Genomic DNA, 17,018 nt, shown 5'->3' on the forward strand with positions numbered 1-17,018 from the left:
CCACACCCAGAAATAAACAAACAGAAATAAATGTCTCCTTTTGGAAAACTTGCTGAAAGAGAAGTTTTCTGAAAGGGCAATAGAGAAGGTGTCTCTCTGATGTGTAAGGGGATTTTCAAAGGGTATGGGGCCACTCACTAAAGGCCTGATTCTGACATCATGCAGAATTTCACATTGCATACCCACTTTGCCATTTCTCCTTAGTCTGGTTAATGAAAAACTTGCACTTTGCGCCAAGGTAATGGCTGCTTGTTCGCAAGGGGTGTGGTCCATCTGTAATGATGCATTTGCATCAAAGAGCTTTGCTCCAGAGCCCAGCTCAGATTCCAGAGACCTCCAGCAATGTGGCAGATCCTTCTCCTGCTCGGCAGTCTGGGCTGCTGCTTGCTTGGCTCCACAATGCTAATTGCTTCCGTGTGTACCACTAACTGGATTATTCAGCCCACCCTATTCGGCTATTACTATGAAGGGCTCTGGAACTTCTGCATAGCAGAGCAATGTATGAGCCTGAATCGAGATTGGGGTAAGTCTTTCTCTGGTGGCCAGTATGCTAAACTCTTGACGGATGTGGGTGGTGTGTTGTTACCAGATCAGGGTCGGCTCACTGATGAGGCAAGGCAAGGTGCCCACCTTGGGTGCAGAAGCGAAGAGGTGGCACCCACCTCGCCTCCACCTGCCACCCTGCCACCTCCATTCCTGTACCAGGTACTGTTCCTGTGCTTTTGACAGCAGCTTAATCTATATGCATCCAGAGTCCATAATGCTTATCTCTAGCCTGTGAAAAAGACATTGCTGGTTAACTCAGATGTGGCAAGCCTCTGACCCTCCAGATGTTGTGGACTCCAGCCAGCATGGCCAACGATCAGGGATGATGAGAGTTGTGGACCATCAACATCTGGAGAGCCACGGGTTCTCACCCCATGGGGAAACCCAGCCAGATGGGTGGGGCATAAATAATAAGTTATTATTTTGAATTATGGTGCTGGAGGAGACTCTTGAGGGTCCCATGGACTGCAAGAAGATCAAACCTATCCATTCTGAAGGAAATCAGCCCTGAGTGCTCACTGGAAGGACAGATCGTGAAGCTGAGGCTCCAATACTTTGGCCACCTCATGAGAAGAGAAGACTCCCTGGAAAAGACCCTGATGTTGGGAAAGATTGAGGGCACAAGGAGAAGGGGACGACAGAGGACGAGATGGTTGGACAGTGTTCTCGAAGCTACCAGCATGAGTTTGACCAAACTGCGGGAGGCAGTGGAAAACAGGAGTGCCTGGCGCGCTCTGGTCCAAGGGGTTATGAAGAGTTGGACACGACTAAACAACTAAACAACAACAAAAGTTATAACAATACCAAATACATATCCATATACAGAGATTTCTCTGAATCTCAAGACTTTCCACCATTCCCTCCATGGGTCCTATTGTCAGCAAATTATGTTATAGTCTATATTTTGCATCTGTCCATATTACCCATATTATTTGATGCATTACCAGTGTTATTAAAATCTTGCTAATGTTTTCATCTGCTTAGAGTGGTTTCCCAAATAAGTTAGACATTTTTTTCCATTCATTGTTGAGTTTTTTGCCTTCTTGGTTCCTGAGCTTTCTGGTCAATTTTGCCATTTCGGCATAATCCAACAGTTTAGTTTGCCATTCCTCTCTGGTAGGGACTCTTTCTTCTTTCCATCTCTGGGCTAGTAACATCCGTGCGGCTGTTGTCTCATACATAAACAGTCTTTTCTGCTCCTTTGGAATATCAGTACCTACAACTCCTAATAAAAATGCTTCTGGTTTATTTTACAAAAGTTTTTTTTTTGTTTTTTTTGGAAGCATTTTTTTTGTTTTCAATCTTTTGGCCACAACAGTCATGTTTGGTGTAAGGCCCAAAGAGGTACTTAGAATCATGGAATCATAGTGTGTGCACCTTGAAGGTCTTCAAGTCCAACCCCCTGCGATGCAGGAATCTTCTGCCCATGTGGGGCTTGAACCCATGGCCCTGAGATTAAGAGTCTCCTGAGGAAATGAGCAGCTGATGTGGCCGCAATTGCCTCACACCCAGCACTGCTATTATTCATGGACATCCCTGAATGTTGTGCGATTAAGGAGGGATAAAAGGAAGTACTTCTTTACACAGCACAGTTAAACTATGGAACTCACTCCCACAGGAGGCAGTGATGGCCACCAACTTGGGTTGCTTTCAAAGAGGATCAAGAAAATTCATGGTGGACTAGGCTACCAAGCACAATGGGTATGTTCTACCTCCACCACCAGAGGCATCCGCAGGAGGAGAAAGTGGTCCTGTGCTCAGATTTTGCTTGCCGGCTTCCCACGGTCATCTGATTGGCCACTGTGAGAACAGGATGCTGGACTAGGCTGTTGGTTGTATTCTTCTTGTTGTTGACTTCCTTGATCTCAGGACCTCATCCCTGAAGAATATGTTGGATGGTTGGGGTGGGGTGGGGTGGCTAAGGGCTAGAGCAAGTGAGAACCCATCACCACCACAAGTTGCTGCTGCCTTGTGTCCAGTGTTTTTTCTGCAAAAAGAGAAGAGAGGAGAAGAGAAGCCATTAACTCCCATAATCCCAAGATTCCTGACCCTGACCTGAAAGGGATGCCAAAGAATTCTGGTGGGAACTGATGTTTGCTTATTTGTCCCATGTCCGGAGAGAAATCAACCCAGCAGAAACAATCGGTATTCAGTGTTGATCTTGTTTTCTGTCTGCAAATGATATATAATTGATAATTCCTCCCCCGTTTGCACTGTGTTTCCTTTGCATTAGAACAAACAGTAGGGAATAATGTGATTAATTACATAGTAATTTATATAAAATCTGACCATAGTGAAATGAGTCATGTGGGTTGGATTTTTTATTTTTTATTTTTGGAAGACGAAGTGCAGCAGAACTCAAACTGTGCTGCATGCAATCAACATGAGTCAGAATGGAAATAGATGTCTTATTACATTCTGAGCCCCCAAACAGGAATTTATCCCCCATCTCTACACAGGGGGTAATGGTAGAAGGCAAGCATATCTGATTTTCCAGTGTTACTAATTCACTGTTGCTTCTCTTTTGCAGCGTACAAAGTGTTTGTTTTAGGATTCCTGAACGTGGGAACATTTTCTGGATTCTTGTGCAACCTTCTTTCTCCACTCTTGTGGGTGTGTGGAAAGAAGGAGCAGATACGAAGGGCTACCTTCAACTCAACTTTTCTGTCAGGTATTGCAGATACAGAACACCCCCCTCTCCAACTACTCCGATTCTTCTAATATAGCCATGGGTCTTTAAGTATCAAGAATATGATACTTAAGAGCCACTAAGCTTAAACCAGATCCATAAAATTGTTCCTGTTTTGCCCTGCACTGGAGGGCAGGACCCAAACCAATGGCTTCAAGTTACAAGAAAGGAGATTCCAGCTAAACACCAGGAATAACTTTCTAACAGTAAGAGTGAATGAATGAATTTACTTTATTACGGTCATTAGACCAGCATAAGCAAAACATCTAAATACAGTGGTACCTCTGGTTAAGAACTTAATTCGTTCTGGAGGTCCATTCTTAACCTGAAACTGTTCTTAACCTGAGGTACCACTTTAGTTAAGGGGGCCTGCCGCCGCCACACAATTTCTGTTCTCATCCTGAAGCAAAGTTCTTAACCCGAGGTACTATTTCTGGGTTAGCGGAGTCTGTAACCTGAAGCGTCTGTAACCTGAAGCGTCTGTAGCCCGAGGTACCACTGTAAATTGCATAACAGGATGAATCTAAGTGAATAATTATTAAATAAATGGGAGCAAGAACCAAACGTAGAGTTAAACATATACATAGTCTACTTAATAGAATACATAGAATACATAGAGATCCAGTGTGGTGTAGTGGTTAAGAGCGGTAGACTCGTAATCTGGTGAACCGGGTTCGCTTCCCCGCTCCTCCACATGCAGCTGCTGGGTGACCTTGGGCCAGTCACACTTTTCTGAAGTCTCTCAGCCCCACTCACCTCACAGAGTGTTTGTTGTGGGGGAGGAAGGGAAAGGAGAATGTTAGCTGCTTTGAGACTCCTTTGGGTAGTGATAAAGCGGGATATCAAATCCAAACTCCTCCTCCTCCTCCTCTTCTTCATTAAGCATAGATAATGAGTGAGTAAAAACTGATAAGAAAAATTAAAAGATCAGTTAACGCAGCTATATGGGGTGGGCTTCAGAAGTGTGGGTCTAACAATAGGGGCCTGAGTTGTAGCATAGACCATTCTTTGTCAGATATCTATCATGTCAGCCCAAAATCTGGTGACTGAATATGTGACTTCTGGGCTCTCGTCCTGTAGTAATAGGGAGATGTTGTGTTGTTCTGAACTCCCAGGAAATTTATATAAGATGGGTTGGATAAACCTAATTTGAATGTCTATATAATACTGGCAATGAAGAAGGGCATGCTCCATTGTTTCCTGCTGCCCAGAGCCACAGGGGCATTTCCTCTCCTCATATGGTATCTTCCTATAGCGGCCTTCCTGAACTGCTGAAGGGAGGGCCTGACAATGGGCCAAAGTGAAAGCCCTTCCTTGTTTTGTTATTTTGAAATTAGCTATGTGTGGCATTTAGGAAGTCAAGCATCTTCTAGTTTCGCTAATTAAAATTGGGGGGGGGGGCAGTAACAGGTGTTTGACAGTGGAACAGACTCCCTTGGGAAGTTGTGGACTCTCATTCCCTGGAGGATTTTAAGCAGAGGTTGGATGGCTTTAGTTGAGATTCCTGCATTGCAGGAGTTTGGACTAAATGGCTCTCGGGGTCCTTTCCAACTCAAAAATTCTACGATGAGCCCACCAGGCTCAGTATAGCTCAGTTACACTCTTAAAAACAAATGGATCAAAAGACCCAAGTGAATTATATCAACAGCCATAAGAATACCTTCTAAGCTAGAACAACAGATCAAAATGCACATCGACATGCCTGGGTAAGCTTCCCTAAGCAGAAAAGTTTTTAGGAGTCTGCTAAATATTTCTACCCAACTTTTCAGGTGAGATTGGTGAGGTAGTGGGGGTGTGGTAGGTAACAGTGCATCTGACAGCTGACTCTGGAAATAGTCACTATTGACATGCTTCCGTTTGCTCGTTCCTAGTGGTTACTACGTTGATTGGAATGAGTGTGTACACAGGGAAATACACTTGGAGTACACCTCTGGAATACCGTGGGTGGTCCTTCATCTTGGCCTGGTGTAGCTTCTCCCTCTACCTTGTTGCTGGTGAGTGCGACTAGCAGAAATATCCAGGAGACTGAGGTTTGCTTCCATTCTGATAACAAGGGCTCCCCCCCCCCCATCATTGCATCTGCTATTGTTTCCTGGGATGCTCAATCGCTATATCCCAGGGGGAATCAACATGGCGCTCTCCATAGGTTGCAGACTTCAACTCCCATCATCCCTGTTGGTCTGGTATGATGCCTGGGTCTGATGGGAGTTGTGGTCCAAATCCTCTGGGTGGAACTACAATGGCTACTTCAGCTATAAACAAACTTGGTTCTCTTATTTGCTTGTTATGTGGAGTCATGGGAAAGCCAGCACAGGGAAAGATAGAAACAGATTATGGTGGTAAGCATATCACTTGACATCAACTGGGCTTACTTTGGAGTAAATATGCTGTGGATGAGGCTGCCGGTGATCAGCGGCAAAACACCCGCTGTGTATGCAAAATGTCCCAGATTCAATAGCCCTCAATAGCTGCTTATTTGGGGGGAGGGAAGAGAGAGAGTCTGCATTTCCAAAAAAGGAATAAAACATGGCCCAGATTTGCATAAAAATTGCATGTGTGAATATATGGCAAGGGAGGTGTAAAGTATGGTAAAAAGGAGTGTAAGAAATCTAATAAATAATAATAAATGCTTTCATTTTTAAAGTAATTTTAATTGGTTTTCATAAATGTGCAACAAAATGTAGCTAGATAACTAAGCATAACATAATCTCGCCAGTGACCAGTTTTCATGTCTTTATAATATTTGTTCCTCTTTTAGCTTTCCTTCGGGTTTCTCCCTTATTGTTCGGTCAGGGTTGTGCGGATACCTCCATCTTCCAGAAGTCATCTCCTCCAACTGAAGTATCAGCAATTACCAACGGTCATGACAACAAGATTTGTAGTAATGAGACTGATAAAATATCTTCCACATAGACCCTTTTGGTTCATATATAAAATAAGTGGCCACCAGATGGAATAAAAGGATTCATTTTCCTGTTTTCCTTTTCACTATTACATTATTGGTAATTTTCTATGCTATAGCCAGCTTCCATACATTTCTGTACCACAGGTCTATTCCCAAATCCTGTAGATTTCAACATGTTTTGGCAATGGATAGCCTTGCTGCAACAAGCAAAATTTCAGGAGTTCTCTTCTTTTAATGGACTTATTGGACCTTCAGAAATTGGCAATGAATACAACTGTGGGGTAAATCAATTTCTTCCCATGAAATATAAGAAAATTCTGAGTATATCCCCCCCCTCAAAAAAATTGTATTTTGATGTCAGGGACTGGGCAGAGGAGGAATGGTGGAGACCGCCTCCCCCGCCTGACCCTTCCAGAGAAGAAGAAGATGGTTCAGAATTACAACAGGGGTTTGAGGGAGGTCACAGCTCAGAGGAAGATGAGAGGGAAAGTTGGGAAATAATGGGAGAGGAGGAGACAGAGCCGGAGCAGCTGGCTGACACGTCATCACTAGAAAGCATTCCAGACCCACCATCTCCCAGAACCCGTCGAGCCTTAAAAGTAGGAGAGCAAAGAGCTCAAAGACAGATGGCCCTCAGTGCCACCCATAGAAAGGATGACAAATGAGGAAGTGGGAGAGAAGGGGAATGGAGATTTACCCAGGACAACACCATTATTCCAAGAGGCAGCATTTCCAATCCTCTCTCTGTGAATATTGAATAAAAAGCAATTGCTAAGAACTTTTGTTTGTCTTATCTGTTCCTGGCGACCTGCCTTGGGGGTTGGATCCACTGCCGCCTGACGGTTGGGCAGCCCCACCGCAAGTGGTGGTACAATTGCAATCTCTGCACCTCAATGATACTGTTCCAGAAGTAATATGGCACAACTGCACTTGTGTTCTATAGATGCAAGTGGAGAAATAGCCACTACATAGTAAATAGAAATACAATATATCTCACCACAGTGAGGAGGGCAGTGACCAGATGAGCTAACTTGCTCAATTTACTGTTGAAAGCACTCACTGTGAGTGGGCAGCTTCAAGCCCTCCTCCGCATTTTCCTTTCATAGTATTCTTTAAAAAAAATTGAAGCAAATAAATCAAATCCATACAATAACAATAATAGTGTTCTTTAAATTTAAAACCATCTTGAACTGGTGAGCCTTCAAAACAGAGGATATCTTCAAATAGAGCAACTGTATTCTGTGGCATAGGACATGCAGCAATCCTGCCCCTACCACCAAAATAAACACAGCTAACAGGATTTGGAAATAAATAAAATAAAATAAAAATTGTCCAGTAGCACCTTATAGACCAACTAAGTTTGCTTGGGTATAGGCTTTCGTGTGCATGCACACTTCTTCATATACACTGAAACAGAAGTCACCAGACCCTTGTATATAGTGGGAGGGTGGGGTGGGGTATTTCTCAGATGGGTAGTAGGAGATGGGTGATTGACTTAATGGGTATGGTAAACCTGTTGACGACTGTTAACGACTGCAATTAAGTCCTACAGGAAAAAGCAAGGGATAGTATGCAGATGACCAAAAATAGCTTTAGCATGTATAATGAGACAAGAATCCAATATCTCTATTCAGACCAGGTCTCTCCATAGTTTTCAGTTTGGTAATAACTTGTAATTCAGCAACTTTGTGTATGCCATCAAATGCCAGCAGTGCTCTTCAGCTCTCCGTATTGGACAAACAGGCCAAACCCTACGCCAAAGGATAAATTGACATAAATCTGACATCAGGAAATACAAGACAGAGAAACCAGTGGGAGAACACTTCAGTCTCCCAGGACATTCAGTACAAGATCTCAAAGCAGCTGTCTTATTACAAAAGAATTTCAGAAACAGACTTGAAAGAGAAGTTGCTGAATTTACCATACCCATTGAGCCAATCACTCATCTCCTACTACCCTTCACAGTGGATTTGCTCCAAGCTTAGGGAGGGCAGAGGCTAGACCCTAACACAGTGCGACAAGCCCTTCCTTCTGATCCCAGAGAATGATCCATCAGCGGTAAGAAGAACACACTCTGCACATGCTCAGACAGAATATTTATTATAACTTTAGATATTCCAGGGATGAGCACTAGTGGATTCAAGAGGAGGGTTCTGGAGGAGGCCAGCAACAGCAGCCATTGAGAAGCTCAGGACAAGTGCTGGCTCATCCTGTGAGAGCCAGTGTGGTGTAGTGGTTAAGAGCAGTAGATTCGTAATCTGGTGAACCGGGTTCGCTTCCCCACTCCTCCACATGCAGCTGCTGGGTGACCTTGGGCTAGTCACACATCTCTGAAGTCTCTCAGCCCCACTCACCTCACAGAGTGTTTGTTGTGGGGGAGGAAGGGAAAGGAGAATGTTAGCCGCTTTGAGACTCCTTCGGGTAGTGATAAAGCAGGATATCAAATCCAAACTCTTCTTCTTCTTGGTGGTGGCTGTGCTAGAGGGAAAAATCGCGACATTCCTGAATTGAATCAGAAGCTGGGGTAGCTTCTGTAATTCTGGGAGTGTCCTGGGGAAATTGGGGTGGTTGAAGGGTATGCTTCATTTGTCTAATGAAAAGATAAGGGCCTAAGGGAATAATGGTACTTGTCAGCCTGGAACACCATTTCATAAATGAGTGAAAGGTCAACAAGATATTGACAGCTGCTAATGCCAGCCTGAGAAAATTTGTCACACCCAGCAGCACTCAGTTCTCGACCATCTAAGTGGAGAGTCTTATCAACAAGGCTCAACTCTTTGCTGGAGACTTTCAACCCCCAACACATGAGAGGCTGCAGCGACAGGTGTGTGCAGGTGGGGCCAATGGGTTCCCAGCTTCTCTCTCCCTTGTATGATGTATCAAGCTGACTGGGTGGCGTAACCATTAAATAGGTGATAACAACTGCCAGAAAGCAAGAGCAGTACATTAGGCAATCCAAGGGCTGTGAACCTTGCTGCCAAACTGCTTGGAGCGTGTTTTGTTGGCAAGATGCCTTCTGCTATAAATATCTGATAAGGGGTGGGGGAACTTTTCTGGCTGGATTCCAAGCTTCCCATCCCTGGCTGGCTGCTTTGACAGGTGGGAGCCAGATCACCCGCCTATCTAGTGCCCAATATCACAATACCAGGTGGAAACTGTGAAGGGGCTCACTCTTAGCATCGATCAGGAGGTTGAAACTGACAGCAAGCCTCCCCCCCCCCCAGCTGTACTATGGGGTTCCCTAGCACAGCAGATCCCAGTGGGGATCGCTGTCAGTGCTGTTCCTTTATAGCCATGTTTTTATATGCCCCAGACCTGACTGATGTGGGGCAGCTGGGGGCAGCTTGTAGAAAACAGCCTCGTGGGTCGAGTTTAGCACTCCTGCCGGGTCTAATTTGTCTCATGGACTGGAGGTTAATCATGTTTAATAATTTATGATGATGATGATGATGTCTGCCCTGCTACCAACACACAGTGGTTTAGGGAAAGGAGGAGGGAACACGAAGGAAAGTCCCATTTCATATCATTCCAATGACTTCCCTTTGCACCATATGGGCCGACCATACGTATGTCTGACTTTGAAAAACTTTGCACTTTGTACGCAGCTAATGATAGCTTGCATCACACACGCCAGGGATATTCCCTGTTATTAATATCTTTGCTGCTTCCTGTTCCTTTTCCTCCCTCTTGCCTGCGGCGTTCCTATGCGATAGCACCAAAGAGCTTTGACTAGTTCTGCAGTTCTTCTGCCTAAAGATCCAGCTTAAGAAGACCGCCGGCAATGTGGCAAGTCCCTTTTCTCAGATTTGGCTGCCTGGGTCTTCTAACACTCAGCACGGCGATGCTACTTACTGCTATGTTTACTGGGCCCTGGGTTGTTTGGCCTTCCATTTTCGGACCTGCATATGAAGACCTCTTAAAGCAGTGTTTCCTATCAACCTGCTTATCCCTGGAGCGAGGCTGGGGTAAGTGGCTGGTTGGTGACAATCACTCCAAACACCTTGGATGAAATGCCCCCATCTAGGGCAGCATGCACGCCAACGTTTCTCTGATGAAAATAGAGACCCCCACCCACCTGACTGGGTTGCCCCACCCACTCTGGGTGGCTTCCAACATACATAAAAACATAATAAAACATTAAATATATATATATATAAAATCTTTCCTATACAGGGCTGCCTTCAGATGTCTTCTATAGGTTGTATAGTTACTTATCTTCTTGGTTTGGTGGCGGGGGGGGGGGTCACATAACTCCAAACCCTCCAGCATTTATCCGATTAAAATAGGGACGTCCAAAGAAAAGCAGGACATTCCGGGATCAAATTAGAAACTAGGATGGCTTCTGTAAATCGGATTACTATCTTTGGAAAATGGGGACACTTGGAGGGTCTGGGGTGGCCAACTTTTCTTCTCTTCTTGCCAGTCGCTGCGCCTCTGTTTTTTAACAGCAGCTAGATCTTATCTTATATCCCTGTTCAGGGAAGTTTTTAATGTGTGACATTTTAATGTATTTTTAATCTTTGTTGGAAGCTGCCCAGAGCGGCTGGGGAAACCCAGCCAGATGGGCGGGTTACAAATAATTTATTATTATTATTATTATTATTATTATTATTATTATTATTATTATTATTTACAATGGCCGCTCCGGTTGTGCATGGGATCTGTTTCGGAGCTCCAGTTGGATCCCGAGGAATCCGCAACTGGAGGTGCTGCTTCTGTGCATGGTGCGTAGAGCGCTTCTGTGCATGTAGAGAAACCCGGAAAAATACTTCTGGGTTTGCCACGTTCACATCCTGAAGGATACACAACCAGAGGTGTGTATGTCCAGAGGTACCATTATATATCTCATCTCCATGTCAAACAGAGCGCCCTTTGCTAATAATTCCTGCATATAAAGCTCCTCTCAAATGCACACAATCAATTTTTAGCCTTCTCCTCCTGTTTCTTCTTCCTGGGTTTGAGCTAACGCAGAACCTCCCTTTTTCATGTGAGATACCGTATTTTTCGCTCTATAAGACGCACCAGAACAAAAGACGCACCTAGTTTTTGGAGGAGGAGAACAAGAAAAAAATATTCCGAATCTCAGAAGCCAAAACAACAAGAGGGATCGCTGCGCAGCGAAAGCAGTGATCCCTCTTGCTGTTCTGGCTCTTGGAATAGCTGCGCAGCCTGCATTCACTCCATAAGACGCGCACACATTTCCCCTTACTTTTTAGGAGGGAAAAAGTGAGTCTTATAGAGCAAAAAATACGGTAAATCTAATCCTGTGGCTAATTTCAGGAGGTGTGAAGGGTGTTGAGTGGGCTATGCACATGCTCAGTCCTTGGTATAAGGCAATGCCTGGAAGCAACTGACTCTGGAGATGAAAGGTAGTCGCACCAACACCATACATTTAAAGCACTCATAACAAACTACAGTTCCCAGGATTCTTTGGGGCAGGGGGAAGCCACAACGGTTGTTGTTGTTTAGTCGTTTAGTCGTGTCCGACTCTTCGTGACCCCATGGACCAGAGCACGCCAGGCACTTCTGTCTTCCACTGCCTCCCGCAGTTTGGTCAGACTCATGTTTGTAGCTTCGAAGACACTATCCAACCATCTTGTCCTCTGTCGTCCCCTTCTCCTTATGCCCTCCATCTTTCCCAACATCAGGGTCTTTTCCAGGGAGTCTTCTCTTCTCATGAGGTGGCCAAAGTATTGGAGCCTCAGCTTCACGATCTGTCCTTCCAGTGAGCATACCATACATTTAAAGCACTCATAACAAACTACAGTTCCCAGGATTCTTTGGGGCAGGGGGAAGCCACAACGGTTAAAGTGCTTTAAATGTACATGATGCTGTAGCATACTAGACTCATAAATTAAGCTTGCAAAAGGGAAGGACAAAAACGAACTCCCCCTCCCAAGAAATTCCAGAGCATTGGGGCCACATGATGACGATGATTACTGGTGTTTCTCTTTTGCAGTGTACGATCTCTGTGTCATAGGATTCCTTGGGCTTGGGGCAACCGATGGAGCCATTCTGGTTGTTGCTTTTATGTGGTTCTCCATCTGCAAGAAAAGCAAGACGGTCAACAAGTTAATGGATAAACATGGCGCTGTGCCAGGTATTTCAGTCACTGAATGTTCCCTTCTGCCCAGTTCGGGGTTGGCTTTCCTGACCCTTCACGCTCAGGAAGTTTCTAGGTGGGCCTGAACTGTACCTCCACTGTTGGAGGTGACCTGCTTCTGAACACCAGTTGCTGGCAACCATGGAAGTGCCTATTTGATCTCACATCCTATTTGTGGGTTTTGTCGTCTAGTTGGCCATGATGAGAACAGGATGCTGAATTGGATTTGTCATCGGCCTGATCCAGCGGGCTCGCCTTACATACTTAATGTTAGCATTGCAAGTTGTATACTTCTGCCATGTTGGGGGGTGGAGGATGGCTCCAACAAATTTTCCTAATCTGATAATGCCTGCAAAAAACAAAACAAAACCCTAATGCATAATCTCCTAATCTGTGATGCCTGGTTATTATTGCTCTTCTTTTTCTTCTTTTTTAAAGCACTAATTACACTCTGAAGATTGGCACAAACAGTAATGTCCAGATTGATAGTGGAGCAACTTGGGTGTATTATGTGAGAATCGTCGTGGGTTGTATTCAACAAACCTTTACTCAAGAGTAGACCCATTGAAATTAACTCCGAGTTGTAAACCACTTTTTTAAAACAACAACTACTACAACAAAGCAGTGTATAAATTCAAATAAATAAATAAATAAAAGACTAACCTAGGTCCATTAATTTCAGCTTTTAGTTGTATTTCTAATTACATTTAATAAATTTTCAAAAATTTCACATATACATTCCAACGCATAATATTTTTTTCTTTTGCTTGGTTGACTTCCCACCCTATTTCCCATGGTGTGTTTTTTTTATTACTCCCCCTTGCTGCACCCTGTCTTCCCTCTCTTATAACAATCATACAATAATCTCTAATTCCTTCTGATGCTCATAGTTCAAATCTTGCTTGTGAATTCATCGTACTGTAATATTTCTTTAAATAGGTCCAGTAATTTCTATGGCTCTGCTCTCAGTAAATGTTAGTTGAATACCAAAAAAAAAAAAAAAAGGGGGGGGGGAGAAATGATTATAGGCTCCTGTGGGTCCTAAGTACTCATCCACCATATAAGATTATTTGCAGCGCTTCTGCATAGTTGGTTGCTTTGGCCTTGGCTCCCTTCAAGCAGCACCCAATGTTGGGATGGGGATGGGGAAGAGCAGGGTAAGAAAACAGCAAGGTGGGGGGCAGCAGCCCCACCATTGTGCACACACCCCAATGTGGCTGCTGCTGGCAACCCAGAACAACTCTCAGAACAACGCCATCCCCCTCCTGCCCAAAGTGTACAGTGCCACTTCTAGGAGGACCCCAATGCTTCAATCTCATGAGTTGCCTTATCTGAGCATCAGCTTGGACTCCATCACTTCCAGTGAAGAGAGGCAACCATTCAGAGGAGATGTCTTTTGTGTCTCGGTGTGAGTCACTGGACTTCCTGCTTTCAACTGGAAGGTTCACCCAGGACCAGGACCTGTGCAAAACCAGAGCAGATTGGGGTTCCTCTTGGGACAGGTCATTTGGGCACTTGCCTGCTTTAAAAGCAAACCTATGGAGTGTGCCACCTCTGGCCATGTGTACCTGTGCGGACGTTCCCCAAGTTTCTGGTAACAAGCCTTTCTGGTTTATCCACAAATGACAATTGGAATGTCCAACTTCCCCTATATCTGCATCACTGGTTGACAGGACAGGACCGTGGGCAGCAGTCTGTAGTGAGTCAGGAGGACCCAAAAAAGCAATGAGGACCAGAGGACGAGGCAGGATTCAGAAGGCGTCAGATTAGGAACCAAGCCCCAAGAGCAAGACCTGACCCACCAGATCTCAGGTAGAACTTGGTCACCCATGCAGAGTCCCTTAGCCTTCTTATACTCTTTCCTTCCCAGGAGGAATCGGTAGCCATCATGGAAGGCATCAGCCCAGCAGCTGCTGTACTGAGAAACTGCAGTGATGCAGCTTGCCACACGGGGCAATGGTCAGCATTTCCCGACAGGGACAGAGTGGGGCAGGGCAACTGTGTAAACTAAGGGATATTATGAATACTCCTCTATTTACTCCTTCCTAGTGGTTGCTACATTGATAGGAATGTCTGTATATACTGGGAAATACACTCCACAAGTTCCTGTGAAATACCGTGGGTGGTCCTTCTTCATGGCTTGGTCTTGCTTTCCGCTTTTCTTCATTGCTGGTGAGTTAAACAAAGATTGGGGGGGGGGACTTAGAGTTGCATCTCTTGAAAGGGGCATGGAGCCCATGGCTTCCTTCTGGAAGTGGTGGCATCTCTTGAGAGGGCCTTCTTGTTCGTTGCGAGGAAAAGATAGGCATTCCCTGGACGCCGTTACCTCCTGAGCTTTTGCAAATTTGGGGGTTCCGCCTAGCTAAGTGACACCTCTCTCTTGCACGCAGGGGGTGATTGGGGTGGTTAGAGAATTGTGACAAAAATGGAAACAGAACCAGACCTTGTGAGCTTCTCTTACTCATCCTATGTCTGGAATGGGAATCAGTCCGGGAATACATTTTGTATCTGCTGCTACTGTAGTTTTCAGTCCCCTGATGATGGCATAGTCAAATATGTATATTATGTAAGTTACTGCATTTCGCCACACACTGGGCACACTGAATAAAATAGTTTCCGGTGGGAGATGAATTGCAGCAGAGAAGGAAGTATACTGCATGCGATGAATACAGGGTGGAAGGAAAATGGCACCTTCTTACATCTCTAGGGCTATTTTGGTGGCATAAGGATAAATGCTTACTGCCTGAACTTTGGAAATGGAGGAAATTATTTCCTCTCCCCCCCGACATTCTGACGAACATTTCTCTCTCCCCCACAGCTGTAGGAATCCTGTTTTATCAAGTGTACCAAGAAATAGAAGAAGAACAGCTTGAGGACAATGTTGTATCCCAAGAGATGCCAAACGGCAGCTATTCCTTGGAAACGGAAGGGGCTAAAGGCTGACCTTTCTCAGCATGGATATGGAACGCATCCAGAATTATTTGCAATTTATTCTCGCCCCCACACCGCCACCGCCACCAAAGATTTGGAAGTTTAAAGTTACTTACTCCTTGCATTCTTCTTCTTCTTCTTCTTCCCTGAATTAAATATGCATAGGAATTCTCTGTCATTCTGTTCATAGATCCAAATTTTGTAGACTTTGCAGCAGGTTTCAGCTCCTTTGCATCTCTCTTAAACACATGTATTAATGCACATATAACACTACGGAGACTTCGGGAGGCCCTTGCGTGATGCTGGCCTTAGGGTCCAAGCTCCCCAATGTGGCTGCAAAGCATCAGGTGGCAGAATTTGTCATCCGGTGTGATTATGTGTATGGGGGCAGGTACCCACATGGCTTGAAAGGAGCAATAAGGAGCTTAAAGTGGGGCCTCTTGCTCATTTGCTGGAACAAGGTGCACTCCCCCCCCCCCCCAGCCATCAGCGCATGGGCAGTGGTGTGGAATGTTTTCCACTGGGAGCAGTCAAATACAACATTCCTTGTTTTCCTAGAGTGGACATGCAGGGGAATGTTTGGTACAGCCAGTTGAAACTTCCTGTTCTTCCTGGCCTGGAGCATCCTTCCTTGCATATGACTAATGGGTGGGCGTGACCTTTCCAGACCTGGTGAAAGGACAAGGCATGCTGCCTCTCTCTCTCTCTCTCTCTCTCTCTCTCTCTCTCTCTCTCTCTCTCTCTCTTTCTCTCTCTCTTTTCCATCTTCCTTTTGTCCTGTGAACTTCCTGGATTGAACTGCTGGCTGCCAGACAAGCAGTCCCCCAGCTCATCTCCCTTATGGGGTAAACCTGCTTTTATACATTTGTAACTTTAAGCCTAAAGCCTGCCTTCAGGGATCACACTGTGCTTTGCCTGATTATGAGTAAACTTTATTTTTATTGCTTATGAATAAGACTGTGGTGTCTTTATTCTTTTAGGATGGATTCAAGGGGTCTTACCAGGAAAATATTAGAAGACATTTCAATCCAGACAAGCCAGATTGAATTGTGTATTGTCTTAAGAAACACAAGCCAGTTTGCAACTAGTTTTCTGCTGTCTAAAGGGGCAATGCACTCTGCTAAGTAAAGGAACTTGCTGGCGCAAGTTAGGAAGGATATTAATAAACATTATATCATCTCCTGCCACCCTGAGCCTTCCCACAAGTAGGAGTCTGCCTGGCTCCAGAATCAGAAAAGAGTTTGCATGGAAACTCCTTCTAAAATGGAGGGGGGAAGCTCTGTTTCAGCAAGGGTTTCAATGCCACCACCTTCCTGATCTTGGAGCAACCCTCTGCGAAGGTGTGCTGGAAGAGGGTCATTGTGCCGTCAGGTGATGGAATTTGTCATCCACCCAACTGTTAAATTAAACCCAGGATGGGTAGGTCAGAAACAGTTTTGGTCTGCTGGTGGAGGGGAAAGTTTCTCTATCACTGCATGAAATGAACTACAGGACACGGGTGGCGCTGTGGGTTAAACCACAGAGCCTAGGACTTGCTGATCAGAAGGTCGGCGGTTCGAATCCCCGCGACGGGGTGAGCTCCCATTGCTCGGTCCTTGCTCCTGCCAACCTAGCAGTTTGAAAGCACGTCAAAGTGCAAGTAGATAAATAGGCACCGCTCCGGCGGGAAGGTAAACGGCGTTTCTGTACGCTGCTCTGGTTCACCAGAAGCGGCTTAGTCATGCTGGCCACATGACCCGGAAGCTGTACACCGACTCCCTTGGCCAATAAAGCAAGATGAGTGCCGCAACCCCAGAGTCGGCCATGACTGCACCTAATGGTCAGGGGTCCCTTTACCTTTACCT

The 17,018-nt window shown here is 45.2% G+C and overlaps 1 protein-coding gene across 1 annotated transcript; it reads left to right on the top strand.

Moving 5' to 3' along the window:
* The first annotated feature begins 255 nt into the window (after window positions 1-255).
* On the top strand, window positions 256-7,153 carry LOC309346092 (lens fiber membrane intrinsic protein-like). The gene is made up of 4 exons (XM_081869775.1): window positions 256-523; window positions 3,077-3,217; window positions 5,107-5,229; window positions 5,994-7,153. Exons 1-4 carry the CDS (start codon window positions 343-345, stop codon window positions 6,146-6,148), a joined length of 600 nt encoding a protein of 199 aa, XP_081725901.1. The 5' UTR covers window positions 256-342; the 3' UTR covers window positions 6,149-7,153.
* Window positions 7,154-17,018: the final 9,865 nt, after the last annotated feature.

The sequence above is a fragment of the Podarcis erhardii genome, assembly GCF_964252035.2.
Source record: "Podarcis erhardii genome assembly, chromosome: 7".
NCBI classification, from domain to species: Eukaryota; Metazoa; Chordata; class Lepidosauria; order Squamata; family Lacertidae; genus Podarcis; species Podarcis erhardii.

Bases quoted from the DNA above. Each gene is read 5' to 3' on its own strand.
- LOC309346092 (XM_081869775.1), top strand. From the start codon at position 343: ATGTGGCAGATCCTTCTCCTGCTCGGCAGTCTGGGCTGCTGCTTGCTT. The intron at 524-3,076 runs GTAAGTCTTTCT...TCTCTTTTGCAG, and splicing joins GAGCCTGAATCGAGATTGGG to CGTACAAAGTGTTTGTTTTA. The intron at 3,218-5,106 runs GTATTGCAGATA...GCTCGTTCCTAG, and splicing joins CAACTCAACTTTTCTGTCAG to TGGTTACTACGTTGATTGGA.